Below are 14,590 nucleotides of genomic sequence, written 5' to 3' on the forward strand. Positions count from 1 at the left end.
ATAAAATCTTTTCCTGTTTATTTTTGAGGATAAATAGCTGCAGAACATGTCAAATATGAAGAAGATGAGGGAGGATTTATTCTATTTGACGTCTGTGTAATTTCTGTCATCAGGACTGGATAGATAACATAACATTTTGATGTGCTGAAGATTATCACTACAAACAAAACACTTGTCCCTGAAAATGTCATTGTGATATGCCAGTTTATACAGATACACAAAAAATGTGAAAATACAAAAAGTAGATAAGATGTCATTTACTGGCAAGGCTCACTGATCAAGACAGTGCATCTTATTTTGAAGAATACACTCTTTTAAGAATAAAAAACTAAAAGAAAAAATAACCCAAGGTTTACGTTAAGGCTAGGTTAAGTATTTAGGTGGATTAAGTTGTGATGGTTCAGGTTAGGGTGAGGGGAGTGTGAATGCATTATATCAAAGAGCTGTCAGCTATAGTCAGACCTACATGTTTGTGTGTGTGTGCTTGTATGTTGTAGGAGGACTGTTGGAGGACACAGTAACACAACAGTACTTAGTTGTGATATGCAGTGTTCAGGCTAACAGTAAACTCTGCTCAGTGGTCACTTCCCTTTACTGTCAGACATCTGATGGTCCTGTAAATGAAGGGCTGTGTCTCTACAGAATAAAAAGAGACAAACATGGTGTACAACAGAAACCAAAACTGTGCTGTCAGTGCCTTGAGTGCAAGCATGTACATTTGAACACTTCCTATTTCATTTCTCTGTGTTATGGTCTAAGTGTTGCTTCAAAGCCAGTGACAGAGGGGACATCCTTTAGAGTTAGGTAACAACATGACCTTTAGGCCTGGTGTGTCTCTCTGCTTTTCACCCATGACAGCTGACTAGAGGTGTTACATTTTATATCCTCTACAGCTAATCACCCGTTTACTTGAGTTTGATGTCAGAACATGCTGTTGTACTATAAACATACCCATGAGTCCATTACTCTTTATAGAATAATTCTTTCATTGTTTTGTAAACCCAACAGACGCAGTGAGCCAGCATCTCGTCCTCACTCTTGGCATTCAACAAAGCTTAGTGAAAGTCAACAGGAGTCAGAAGAGGGCAAGATGGACACAATGAGCAGTACCTGGCACCACAGCTATCATGCCAGGTGAGTGCTGAAAAGCAGTTCTAATAAGAACCTTTGCTCTAGTGCTGCCTGTCATTGTTATTCTTTGGCTTAGTTGATACACTAGCCAAGTGTCAGGTGCATAGCCAGCATAAGGCTACCACAAGGAAATCATTTGAATTTGAAAATAATGCAGAATACACAAAAATCTGTCTGGAAGATTTAAACAGTTTAAGGCAGCAGGTTATGTAGCAGCTCTGTTTTGGAATTTTTTTAAACACCACTTTAGTGTTACTGCTGTAGCTCTGAGCAGATGTGTACAGTAAAAAGCTTGTGTGCATTTATAATCACATTGCATTGCACTGTGTTGTTGAAGTTTTCAGTGCATATAACACGTGTCGGCCTTGTTTTTAATGTGTATTGTTCTTCCATCAGTACACACAAGCTTTCCATTTACCTTCTAGTTAAGTTGAACTTATTTTGAACCAACTCTCTAGCAGTTTCATTACTCCTACATTCCTGGCAGTCGTATCAGTGTATTGCTAGTTTACATACAGGACAGGCAGATTTCTTGTACTTTTTGATGTCAGCAAGAGTAGTCTTCTTTCGTGACCTTAAACAGCCCCTGATTCAAGATTTCAGCTTCCAGGTTAAAATAATATGCAGTTTTTACATTTTTACTGTTTTTAATTGGCCTTTATTTTATGTATGCCCACTCGATGAAAAGGAGAATAATATTTCTGCAAAGGAAGAATGGATTATAGCAAGTAATTATAGCCTCCTAGTCTTCCTACAAAATTAATGGGCAATTGTGGTTTGACATAACATTTGAATTTCCCTTTGGGGTTTAATAAAGTTTATCACATCTGGTGTAGCACAAAACACAAATGTGGCCAGTACAGGACCCATATATCAATATATTAAGGCTGTGATAAAAACGATGTGTTTGCATTGTACTTGTGAGAATGCTTTTATAGAACTCATCAATATTTGGTGTAACTGGGGAGGGATTTATTTAAGTGACAGAATTGCAGAGATGGATCAGCTTTTTGCTGCTGTCTGTTATATGGTGTGACTTTTGACTGTCTGAATAATGTGTTATGTTAAAAAAAGTAAGTGTGATCAAATATCACTTTGCTTACAGAAACAGTAAACTTAAGCTTTGATTCTGTGCATAATACTTTCAGTTATGTGTTTTTTTTTATCTTAAATGATCACAGACTGAAATAAAATCATTTAAAGTTACTTTTAAAGTAACTGTTATTAATGACAAGAAATAAATGTTCAGTCACTGAGAGCCCCACGGAATTTAAACCTGTAACACTTCTATCTTTCCGAGGACCAATTCGAGTCACTTTAAAAGAACATTTTTGGAAAGTAGAGGTATTTTGAAAAGTGGAAACATTTGAGAAATTGATGATATATTTCGAAAGTGAGGAATCTTTGGACGGCTGTTAAAGATTAAGATCAGAAGTAGGCTAAGTTAAGGGTTAGGGTTAGATGCTAAGAAATATCAGTGGAGGTCCTACAACTACAGATATGTATGTCAGATGTGTGTGCATCAAGGTTGTGTGTGTTGCACATTGCACTGATGTCACTTGCTCCAGACAAGGGCATTCCTGATGCCCCTTCCTCCCACCTCACCATCCCCCATGGCAACATCCCCCCTCAATGACACACAAACACACCACACTCATGTCCTTTTAGTAAAGTGTGGATCTGGATACAGCTTTGTCACAACATTTTTGTTTAAGCAGAACAACAATTGTCAAACAATGGACAGATAGAGAAAGTCAAACTGAAACAAAGGTGTACTAACAGAAAGAGAGAAATACAGGCAGAACCAGTACAGGTATTGCTGTCCTCTTTTCCAGCAGGTGTGTTTGGCTGAAGGACTTGATGGGTCAAACTGTGACAGACACACACACAAACATTTACATTACAGTCAGTTATCTTGAGTGAGGTAACAGCAGATTCAGCAGGCACTGTACAACCAGCAGTCAGACACATATAAGGCTGCTTTCAGACATACTCATTATTATGTAGATGTTCTGGTAATCACACCTTCCTGAGAGCACTGGAGTAAGTGGATCACCTTTTTATCATCTTTTATGCACAGAAATCAAATTAGAAGGCCATGAAACACAGTGAAGACAACATACAATTTGTTTAAAGAGATTTTTGTCATGTCAGATTGTTTTATTTAAATAATTTGTATGCAGTGCAGGGTAAACAAGGAGGGAAAACTCACAACTACAGCGAATATCAGATTATCATTCCCTCTCTATTTTCTTAACTGTCCTTATGCTAGTTCTGTGGCAAGTTACAGAAAGCATGCAATAGGAGTCCCATGTCTTTCTTCTGTTCTTTGCACTGCAAGACTTAAAGTGTCTAAAGTATGTGATGATCTAGCATGTCAGACTATACATTTCCACATCTAAAGCATGAAATTAGTCCCCTTGAGTAAAAAAGTAGATTTTGTTCTATCTCTCAGTGCCTCGACCACCGACCTGTCTGGCGGGTTCGACTCTGGCATTAGCTACCTGAGGAAGAGTCCAGACCAGTACAGCTCTAGGGGCAGCATGGAGAGCCTGGACCATCCCCAGTCCTCCCAGCTTCATTCCGGGGCTCAGCACCACCACCCACTTGGGCACCACACTCACAGTGGACCCCATCTGACCTACTCCTCCTGCCACCAGCTATCCTCTGCCAGGTTCATGCAAACAGACACACCTTAGCTATTCCTGTCTGAAAGCAGAGGTGGCAAAAGTACTCACATTCTATAATTAAGTAGAAATACAGATACTTGTGTGAAAAAAGACTGGCAAAAGTAGAAGTACTGACAACTCAAGTAAAAGTAAGAAAGTACAGGGTCTGAAATGTACTTAAGTAAAAAAGTAAAAAGTAAAAATGTTTTTTGCTGTCAATGATACACAATACATCTTTTGATAACTCAACACCCCACCATGACGTGGGGATGCGCGAGACCTTTCTGAAAATGTATATATTATGATTGCCAAGCGGGCGTGGGTCTGGAAATTGTTAGGACTATTATGATTCTTTTTCTTCACGTTCCATCACGACCTCAAATTTGAACCCCTGAACATGTGTGAAAACTCACCAAAATGTGCCCAGAAATCAGAATCGCGTGAAAATTTTATATTTTATTTTATATTTTATAGATGTTATATAAGACCTGAAAAGAACGGCTCTTCAGTGAGCCCAGCCGACATTTTTTTCATCGCACAGTCACCAAACTCGGCATGTTTATTCTTCATGTCGGGCGAAGCAAAAAAGCTTATCATGTCGAGGTCATATGACCAACAGGAAGTCCACTTGAGGTCACTTTTACTTGAGGTCATTGGGTTCGGTGTTTTTGCTCACCTCGAACTTGAACAAACTCATCCTTGGGGTTTTGACCAAATGAGCTCCTTCTTGTGCAGCCTCATCTATACAAGAGGGGCAGCTAAAGTTATGCCAAATTTCGTAATTAATTTTTATGGTTTTCTTTTGCCGGACCCATCCAGTTGACGTACGTTTTTGGCACCTTTGAGTTGTGATAAATCACACACACATTGTTGGGTTTGAATCTGACCAATTGATGAGTTTGAGGCCGGGTGAGCTCGAGGCGAGGGCCGTTCATCGGCGCTTGCGGCTATATTTGTACTTTGTTACTTCCCACCTCTGTCTGAAGGTTTATAAAAATTCCAGAGATTGCCCCAGCTGAGGTTAGTATGTGACTGGAAACAAGGTTGGAATTCTAGTTTTAAGGGCTATCCTGAATTTGTTGTGTGACTGCATAGTTAGACATGAACAATGATACTCTCTTGGAGGAGAAAGAACTAAAGGATTACCCAAGTGTATTTTCTATAAGTATATTGAGTATACTTCTTAAATGTTAAATTTCATAATACTTGAAGTTGTATTAAAATGAAACTAATACATTTTGAACCAAAGTAAATGTAGCTACTTGAAATATTCTCTGAACTCACTTTAAGTATGTATGAAATACAATAGAATGATGTTTCCAAATAGATGGCTTCTTAAAAGCTTACCGCAACTATATTTAATCCAATGGCCATTTAAAAAAGTAAATAAATTAACTCCTAAGCAATTTGCGGTTGCCTGAATTTCTATTTCTGTAGCCCACGTGTTAACGCGTTGCATGTTGGTTTTATTAATATATTCTGAGACTGAAGGATAACCTTCTCGCAAAAAGCTTTGATATTGTGAGGCGTTCTTTTCTAGTTCTCTTACAACCGCCAGTCTTATTTTTCTATGGTTCTTTTGAGTCCCACTCACAGCTTGTGAGATGGCTCTAAAGAAACAGTTACCATCAGAAACTATTTTCTTTTAGACAAGGCAACAGGACCACGTAAAACAGCACAAGTGCACATTGACACAGCTCAGACACCTGCTTACAGTATTATTTTACAGTCATTTTGAAAAGAATTACACAATTTCAACAAAAAAACTTCAATCAGTAATTTAATATACTTTTGGAAAATATAATTTAGTATTCTTAGAAATATGTTTGAAGTGAACTTTTAAGAAATATGCAAAATTATTAATTAAGTGATATCATTTCAATATATGTTACAAAGATTTACTTTGAATATGCTTTTTTTGTATCAGTAACTCTTTTACTAATCTTGTACTTTGGAGGCTTACCAAAAATATACTTTTACCATGTTTCAACACAAACACAAATACACTTAGCACCCTTTATATGCTAAAAGTATAATTTAGGTACAAAACAATACATTTATTTTTCACTTGGGCATCAAAGTCTTGTTTTGTACTGTGACCCTCCCTGTACTGACTGTGTCACTGTGGGTTGTCGTATTGCGAGTGTTCTTTTTCTCAATTACAGCTTTACGTTGCAATTTGACAATGTAGCCTGGTGCATCCTTCATAGCTGTACGTATCTCAGCCTGCCTTTTCCTATATTAACAGCATAGACAATTAATATTTTACATTCAGTAAACTAAAAGGGAGGCATGATATGATGTAATATTGAAGGAGATAGAACTGAGGTCTGTCACGGTGCAGTCAAGGAGCTGCTACTGAGCACTGGCCAGGTATGGCTCAGTCTGGGCTTACTGTTAGTGTGATTCCCCTCCAAATTAACTTGACTCAGTGACATAGGGTTCAGTGATCTTAAATTAAACCTCTTCTCATGTTCCAGGTCCTCCAATAGCATCGACCACCTTCACAGCAAACGAGACTCTGCCTACTCCTCTTTCTCCACCAGTTCCAGTATCCCAGAATACCTGGCCTCCACCCCATCCTTCAGCCCAGAGCGCTCCTATTCACTTGAGACAGTCTCTCAGAGAGGAGGAGGAAGTGGTGAGATGCACCAAGCTGACATGCGTTATGCCCGGACAGTTTATGACAAGCAGCAGGGCCTATCCCAAGAGCATGAGCTAAGCTCCGCGGCATTGCTACATAACAGCGATTTCAGAGGTGGGGGAGGGGTGAGGCCAGGGCTTAACCGAGAATTGCAAGGTAACATTTTGGTTTCACGAGTGGTTTTCAGTTAAAACAATTTTGATATGATGACATTATTTTCTTTGTACTATTGGTTCCAGGTTCTGTGGGTGGTGTGTGTTATCGTGCCAGCAACAGCAGTGGAAGCAGCAGCAGCGGTGGTGTGCCAGCTTCTAACAGACATAGTGTGGGTCCAATATGGGGCCCAGCAACGAGCCACAGCTCCTATGAAAGCCTAAAGGGTGCGCCAGCTCTGCCAAAGCGCAGTGACAGCTATGCAGCCATCAGGAACCACGAGAGACCAAACTCCTGGTCCAGTCTGGAACATGCCCGATCATTACGGTGAGTAGGGTCAGGTCCAAAACTACGACTAATACAACAATGATAATGGTGAAAATGATTATCAGCAAGCACACAAAGCCAATGTAAAAGTGTATTACGAGTCTTCTTATATGGTACAATGCACAGGGTGATATATTTCAACATGAAATAGTAAGATACAGTATGGTAACATGATGCAAAAAACAGGTAGGAACAATATGTGAAAGTACAAGAAAATCTCACCTAAACTCATCTTATTTTGTATAATCTGATGTATTTTACACAGGTCCCTGCAGAAAGGTTCTTGGCCTCACTCCAGTGGCCCGGTGGTCACAGGTGCAGGTATATATTTCCAACTGAATGCCAATATACAGTAATATTCAATTCTGCTCTACCACTGATGCTGAAGATGTTCCTAAAAGGTTTGAAATATATCAATGTAGAAATACATGGAAAACTCGTAGTATAAATTTAGCTTTTTTCTGACATAGAGCTTGTCTTCATGATGATATACTGTACAGTTTTCTTGTAGATGGGAATAATAAAATGCAAGCTGAAAAACTTATTCTTTAATTAGTTCATTAGTTAGTCCAAGCTCTGTTATCATTAATCCTCAGTATTACTCTTGCTCTAAATATGAATACTGTGGTTCCAGCCAAAAGCATGTATGCAACAGAGGGTTACCTCCACACGGTAATAGAGAAGAGTCCAGAGAGCAGCCCCACGACAAAACCTCGGCAGGGTGGAGCCATTGCCCAGCCACCTTCACTTCCTGAACCAACTGCTGGATCTGTAGCTCCTATCCACGAGTCCAGCCGGCTTATTCTTCCCACAGGCATGTGTTCTGCCCCCCAGCCTGAGCCCCATTATGCACAAATGCCTTGCTCCAACCCTGGGCGAGTCTCCCCAAGAGTCTACCCTGCCCTTGCCAGAGAGAGCAACAGACTGCAGCACCAGGGGCTGCAGGGAATCAGTGGAAATGATGAAACCACAACAGAGGGGCTAAGAGATGGAAAAATATGTACTACACAAAATGGATACCAAAATAACCCTTCTTCTTCACCATACCCACAGTCCTCTTATTCAACATTGGCCTCTTCCCAGCACTGGACACAAACATATGATGAAGAAAGGTGATATTTTGTTTTTTGTCTTGTTTTATAAAAATATATTAATATTTCTGTCACCAAGTAGTAAAAAGTTATAACATTATAGTTATAGTACTAAAATTCATCAATTGGTCAGATTATAATGTGACTGCTGAAACATTGTCTCTTTTGACACAATGTCTAAGTTTGGCAAATAAACTTAGGTTGACATGGATAATAAAACGGCTTCTGAGATCAGACCTAGCAGGTCTTCAGCAGGACTGAGTCCTTCATAGGTCAAAGTCAATCAACTACTTGGTCTTTGAGTAGGTCAGTATCTAAACAGATCAAAAGGCTTCCAGACTGAGGGCTTTGCAGAAAAAGTGTAAAGGATTGTCACAGATAACTTGTCTTCCTGCTTATCTTACTTCGTGTACTCCATTTCTCCCCCTTTCTTCCTTCAGGTCAGTGGATGAGATCAGCATTTATTCAGATCCAGTTTCATTCTGCAGGCCTGCCCAGGGACAGGGGCAAACTCCCCACCTACCTGTTGACCCTCAGTCTCAGGTTCCACCCACCTCCGTCTCCCATAGTTCTCCTAGTCACCCCAGCACCTTACCAGCTCTGCAGTACCAGAACTGGGACCACAAAGAGCTGGAAAAAGATACAGAACACCCACTAACACGTCTGGAGAATGCCCTTGCTGAGGTCCAGAGATGTGCTAGCCCTGACAATGTTTTCTCCAGCAGTACCCAGGTCAACAGTAGCTTTGGTGATGATAACAAGGGACCTGCCCGTAGCCTCTCTGTCTTGGAGAAAGTCATTTGTTTTGAGCGCCGGGAACGTGCCAGAAAGCAGCGTAGTCACAGCACAAGCAACACAAATGTGCGGGTAATTCAAACCAGACTTTCAAAGCTCACAATGACCTGTCAGTCATATTTGTATAAAAAAGCCCCTTGATACAGAAATGCATTTTTGAGCATATGTTTTTAACTGACCAGATAAGATTTGTTTCATCCAAGACTTACCTACTAATTGTAAAAACCTTGCTCCATGTTAGCTGGTTGGTTGCGTCACAGTTTTATGTTTTCTGACATCAAAATCAGATGACTGAGAAAGATCTGAGAAACATGTTGGCGAGAAGCACCAGTGGGACCAGAGCCTACAGAACAATGAGCTACAGAGGTGGCAGCTGTGACCACATGCAATACAGGTATAAGCTTTGGAGATAATGGTCACGTATAACTAACTCTATAACGAAAAGTGTGAAAGCTTTTATCTTCTGCCACAGATCTGTATAATCCACAGAAAATGTCATTGCCAAAATAGGTTTATTACAATTCCAACTTATGGGTACATATAGTTTGTATCCATTTATAGTTTTTGTCAAATTGAGTCACCTTTGCTGGACTTTCAAAAAGGACTTATAGGACATTTCTGTGTTCTGCTCAGAACCCTGGCAGATCCCAAATCAGCCCTCCAGAGGAGCCGCAGCAGCTTTCAGCTGGATAATTCCAGGGAAGGTAATAGCAGCAAGGACTCCCCTTTGAGGCACGACATCCAAGAGATGCTGGGCTCCATGCAGGATACATCCTTCAACAGGTCAGAACCCTTTAACAGATTAGCGTCCTCCAACAGGTCAGGGTCGTCGACCAACAGGTCAGAGTCCCTCAGCAGTTTTTGCCAGATTATGGTGCCCCCAACAGGTTAGAATCCTCCAGCAATTCAGAATCCTTACCTAGATCAGAGTTCACAGACAGGTCAGACTCCATCAGCATGAGGTCAGCATTTTACTTGGAACTGGCCGAGGTTGGAATAATTGCTGTTATGCTGCTTTCTGATGCACAACCTGGTTATTGTTAGGCCAACAATAGTTATCTACACCTTCTCCTATTCATTTCTGCATAACCTCTTCATTTCTCAGTCTATTCATGACTTGACTGCCTTCTGCTACTCAGGGTGTTAATTTTTATTTCAAAACTGTCTTAATGGGCTAGCACGTTGCTGCCATGTTAGATTAGCTTCTAGCCCAGCCTCACCTACCAGCTTAACTGCTAGTTACCCTCAGCTAAACCTTCCTCACCATGCCACCGTGTTATCAACGGTGGCATGGTGTTATCAACTGTTCTGCTTTTGCAGGCATGTGTCACTGATAGAATCACATGACTGTCTGTTAGAGCATCATGCCTCCAGGCTCTAAACTGGTTTCTGAACCTCAGCAGGCTTGTTGAGGTGCATGCCACCTGGACCTCCACTGACAGGTTAAATGACATACACTAATAACAGGAGACTGCATCACCCACAGCCTTAGGTTAGCATTCCCAGTCACTGTTTACTGTCTGTTCAGGACGTGCCAGAGTGCTTGTATCACACAAGGACGAACAGGGAATCTAGGTACACTCAACCACTAATGTTAACAACTTTGTTATCCATGTTAGCACCAATAATTTAAGAATGAAGCAGTTTTCCTTAACCACAATGTTTGTTTGCCTCAAAGATTAGTCATCTGCAATTCAGGTTCCCTGTTCCCTTATCTGTGAGGTAATAGCTAGCTGTACAGTAGGCTTATGTCACTGAACTCTGGCTCATTAGTGAGCAGGTATTTGTGTGTGGTAATAAGGCATCCCAACCTTCTGAATGGTGACAGCCTTCTTCCTACTTATTAGATCTGATCATAAAGTTAAAATGATTCTGAATCCAAAAGGTTTATAACCCTCTAACAGTTAAGTTTGTTGTTTGACACTGTTACAATATCTAAGACTATAGACAAGTGTTTAAGTTAGGTTTGACTTGAGGCTCAGCTGACTCTAGGTGAGCATGATAGGTTTATGGATAGCTACAGATACCTCAGAAAGTATATTCAGGCAGACTATTACACAGGTTTATAACATTGAACCTTGTCTAATCAGATCTTACAGGGACTCTTTGAAAGATGCCCAGTCTAAGGTCCTGCAGTCTACCTCTTTCATTCGGAAAGACCTCAGCTCATCAGTCAGCCATCTGCCTCCTGCAGCTTCTCCTCCTATGTCCTTCTCCAGCACAGATGAACCTTCACCTGTCCCTGCCCAACACCACTCCTTGGAGAAAAAAGGCCCAAAAACCATGCCCAAGCCACAGGGGATCATCATCACACCACAGTCACCACCACAGGTCACTTCCCCACACACCCCAAAGGAGAGGCATGCAGTCAGCCCAGAGATTAAAAGCACATGTCCCCCATCCCTACCCAGTGTCCCACCAGTTGGACCTTCTGCTCCAATGCAAATCTGCGGCCGTAAGCGTCTGACAGTGGACCAGAAGAAGCGCTCATACTCAGTGCCAGAGAATATGAATGAGGTTGGGGTGTCAGATACAGAAACTTCTGCCTTCTTCAGACGTGGAGGAGGTAACTAAAAATCCTTATAAAAACCAGTTTACAAAACAGCTGAAGCTGATTCTGGTTTCTGTGGACCATTCTGTGGTCTGGATAGAGTTGACCTCACTACAGGGCTAACTTTATGTTTTGCTGTATACTTACTAAAACACAGTTTAGGAAGACTCAGTCTGGAAATTGAACCACTCTAATTTTGAAGTACTGACTGAAATGCCTCTTTGGCAACAGGTACTTAAGATTGCTAAGTATCAAAACAAGTAACAAATGCTAAGTCATATTTTTTAGTATTTAACATTTTTTAGTATTTTGTACTTTATTTATGAAAGGTTCTTGTGAGGTTGTTTTGTGTTAAGATGGCATTAAACACTGATGCATTTGAAAACCCAACTGGCTGGTTTTGTTGAAGACAAAATAAAAATATGGTTAAATATTACATAAGAAACCTACATAAGAACTTACTTTCTCAATAAGTAATGTATTTTAAGAAGTATTGTGTTTGATCTGGTACCACATCCATTCTAGAAATTGTAGTGAACAAAACTATGAAGAATAATTAGTCCCTGTGAGAGCAAAGGTCTTTTTTGAAACTTGTATGGTAGGTGTGCATTGCACAAACCCCAGAATGCTCATAGTGTTGTTTACTAGGTGTCTAGTATGACATTATAAAAGCCTGGAGTCTGTATGTGGCTAACCATGGGCTATGACCCTAATCTCCCTGTTTGTCAGAGACCAGCGTGGTAGAGAAAAAGAAGATGTTTGAACTTGTGGCAAGCCGTGTCAGGAGTGGGGCTCCTCAGAACACCACGTCAAGGCCTGACCTACGGCGCCTTCAGCACAATGCTCTTGCAGAGTATGTGGAAAGGAAGAGAAGCATAAAGAGAGAGGATGGAGAACAGAGGAGTGAACTAAGGCCTCACAGTGCTTATCTGCAACCTGACAACAGTAACCATACAGGTGGGTGGAGTAATATTGTATATGGACAAACAAGGAAAACAGTAAAGGTGATAATTTGATGGATGGATGAAGGATAGATGGCAAGTAAAGCAAAGATTTTTCCTTTTTTCCCCTCCTTCATTCCTTCCTCCTGTCTTTCTCTACTTCTCTCTAGTCTCCTCCTGTTACTCAGATACCCTCAGCCTTTCCTCTGCCTCCAGCCTGCTCTCCCTCCAGGACTCTGTGGCAGATCAAAACTCCTCCTCTGGGGAGAGACGCATCTGCACCCCTCTCCCTCCTGGAGCTGATTTGCGGAGCTTCCAGTCTAACCTTTTCTACCCAGGCAGGGTGACCACACCAAGGCCTCCAGCGCTTTCACCACCTAGGTAACCAAAACCAGAAACCCAATGCATATAACTCTGGTCATACAAACACTTTGGATTTACAGTAGAGATCAGAATGAAAGGCTGATAGCTGTTTACACTACTGCCTTGATCCAGACCAAAGTAGCTCAACAACATAATTTGCCATGGTTTGAAGTTCATATTCATAATAAGATGAATTGTTGGTTAACAATCCAAATATTATTACATTACTATTGCAGTTTAATAATATGTACAATATTACTGGTTTCTATTCTCAGTGCTCGTCCTGGCTACCTTACTAAGCTTCATGCCCAGACCCTCCAGAATCTCACCCCTGAAGCAGGTTTCAGCAGACATAGTCAGTCTTTGAGTAAAGACCCACGCCTGGACCACAAGCAGCAGGCTTCAGGGCCTCAACTCAAGGTGGGACAGTTCAAACAGCTCAGTGGGGTTCTGCAGAGTTCTAAGTCATCTCGAAGTTCCAGCAAGTCAGCTTCTGCTGAGGATCTCCTAGAGCGATCAGAGCAGAAACAAACAACATCCCAGCACTACCGCTCCCGCTCTTCCCCCACTGTAGAGTCACTAAACCAGGTAACACTGAAGTCTCACAAAGGCTCAAATTTAATTAAAATTAATTAATTAAAAAATTAAAAAGCTACTAAAAAAAGGTTAAAAGTAGTAAAGCTCCTAAAAGTTACTAAATCGACTGTTGATCTTCTTATATTAATATAATAAGTTTATATATATATATATATATATATATATATATATATATATATATATATATATATATATATATATGTATAGGTCAACTTAATCCGTTTAGGGAATATTGCTATATAAGTATATAAGTTATGTTTTTTCACGGCAAAACATGGCGTTAGCTAGCCAAGTCTTCCTGCTGTAAGTTACCAATTACGAGTGAAAGCTCTCACACATATTTTACCTTTGTCACTAGCTTGTTGTTTGATTATGATGTCGCGTTGATCTGGACCAAGCTCTTTAACCTGTAATTTCTCCACCAAAGTTATTTTTCAAATTGAATCTGAAGAATAAATCTGACTGAATTAGGAGAAAGCTGAAGTTGCGACTCTCAGGTATCAGCATCACTGTAGGTCGCTGTCACTCCACAATCGTCGCCCTTCAGGCGTCATATTACCCGACGCTGATTGGCTGAATTTCTGTTGCTATGTGTCTTGTCTGAGAGCTTTGATTGGCTGTGCTGTGTCACTGACTGGGTGATGTTTAGTTCGCCCCAAGTTGAGCTGCTGCAGTTTGTTTTTTTCGCACAAATACGGATTTATATTTAATATATTAATTCAGGTTCAATTTAATTTTATTTGTATATCACCAAATCACAATACAAATCATCTCAAGGCACTTTACAAAAACAAAAAACCCAACAAATCCCTTATGAGCAGCACTTGGTGACAGTGGAGAGGAAAAACTCCCTTTAATGGAAGAAAAAACCTCCAGCAGAACCGGGCTCAGTTTGGGTGGCCATCTGTCTCGACCGGTTGGGGTGAGTGGATAGAGCAGAGAGAAAAGAACAGCAACAATAAACAACAAATAGACACTGCAGGTTGGTGGGGCCAGTAACTGCACATCAGCGATAAACAGCTCTAGGACCAGGGACACCTGCAGAAGGTACAGAGAGAGAGAGAGAGAGAGAGAGGGAGAGAGAGCACAAACTAGGGGAGAGAGAGAGCACAAGGTTAGTGACATTCAATGGTGGAATATACATGTGAGTGGGGGAGGAGAGGAAGAGAGGGGAAGGGGAGGGGGAGGGGAGCTCAGTGCACCGATGGTCCTCGGGCAGTCTAGGCCTATAGCAGTACAACTAAGGGATGGTTCAGGGTTACCTGAAGCCAGCCCTAACTATACGCTTTGTTAAAGAGGAAGGTTTTAAGTCTAGCCTTAAAAGTACA

General features: G+C 40.9%; 1 protein-coding gene across 5 annotated transcripts in view; it reads left to right on the forward strand.

Annotated features, from left to right (window-relative positions):
• The window catches only part of shroom3 (shroom family member 3), a 66,806-nt gene that overhangs the window by 38,516 nt on the left and 13,700 nt on the right, over positions 1-14,590 (forward strand). For 4 of the 5 annotated variants that reach the window (XM_026297998.2, XM_026298000.2, XM_026298002.1 and 1 more), the window contains 13 exons: positions 1,009-1,134; positions 3,587-3,805; positions 6,281-6,600; positions 6,684-6,924; positions 7,190-7,245; positions 7,559-8,036; positions 8,456-8,882; positions 9,098-9,204; positions 9,444-9,593; positions 10,901-11,376; positions 12,091-12,318; positions 12,473-12,683; positions 12,941-13,253. In XM_026297998.2, the coding sequence (XP_026153783.1) occupies positions 1,009-1,134; positions 3,587-3,805; positions 6,281-6,600; positions 6,684-6,924; positions 7,190-7,245; positions 7,559-8,036; positions 8,456-8,882; positions 9,098-9,204; positions 9,444-9,593; positions 10,901-11,376; positions 12,091-12,318; positions 12,473-12,683; positions 12,941-13,253 (3,352 nt within the window). The remainder of the gene's footprint in view (positions 1-1,008; positions 1,135-3,586; positions 3,806-6,280; positions 6,601-6,683; positions 6,925-7,189; positions 7,246-7,558; positions 8,037-8,455; positions 8,883-9,097; positions 9,205-9,443; positions 9,594-10,900; positions 11,377-12,090; positions 12,319-12,472; positions 12,684-12,940; positions 13,254-14,590) is intronic. The other variant, XM_026297999.2, reaches the window with a different exon arrangement.

This window comes from Mastacembelus armatus, chromosome 12 (assembly GCF_900324485.2).
Source record: "Mastacembelus armatus chromosome 12, fMasArm1.2, whole genome shotgun sequence".
Taxonomy (NCBI): Eukaryota; Metazoa; Chordata; class Actinopteri; order Synbranchiformes; family Mastacembelidae; genus Mastacembelus; species Mastacembelus armatus.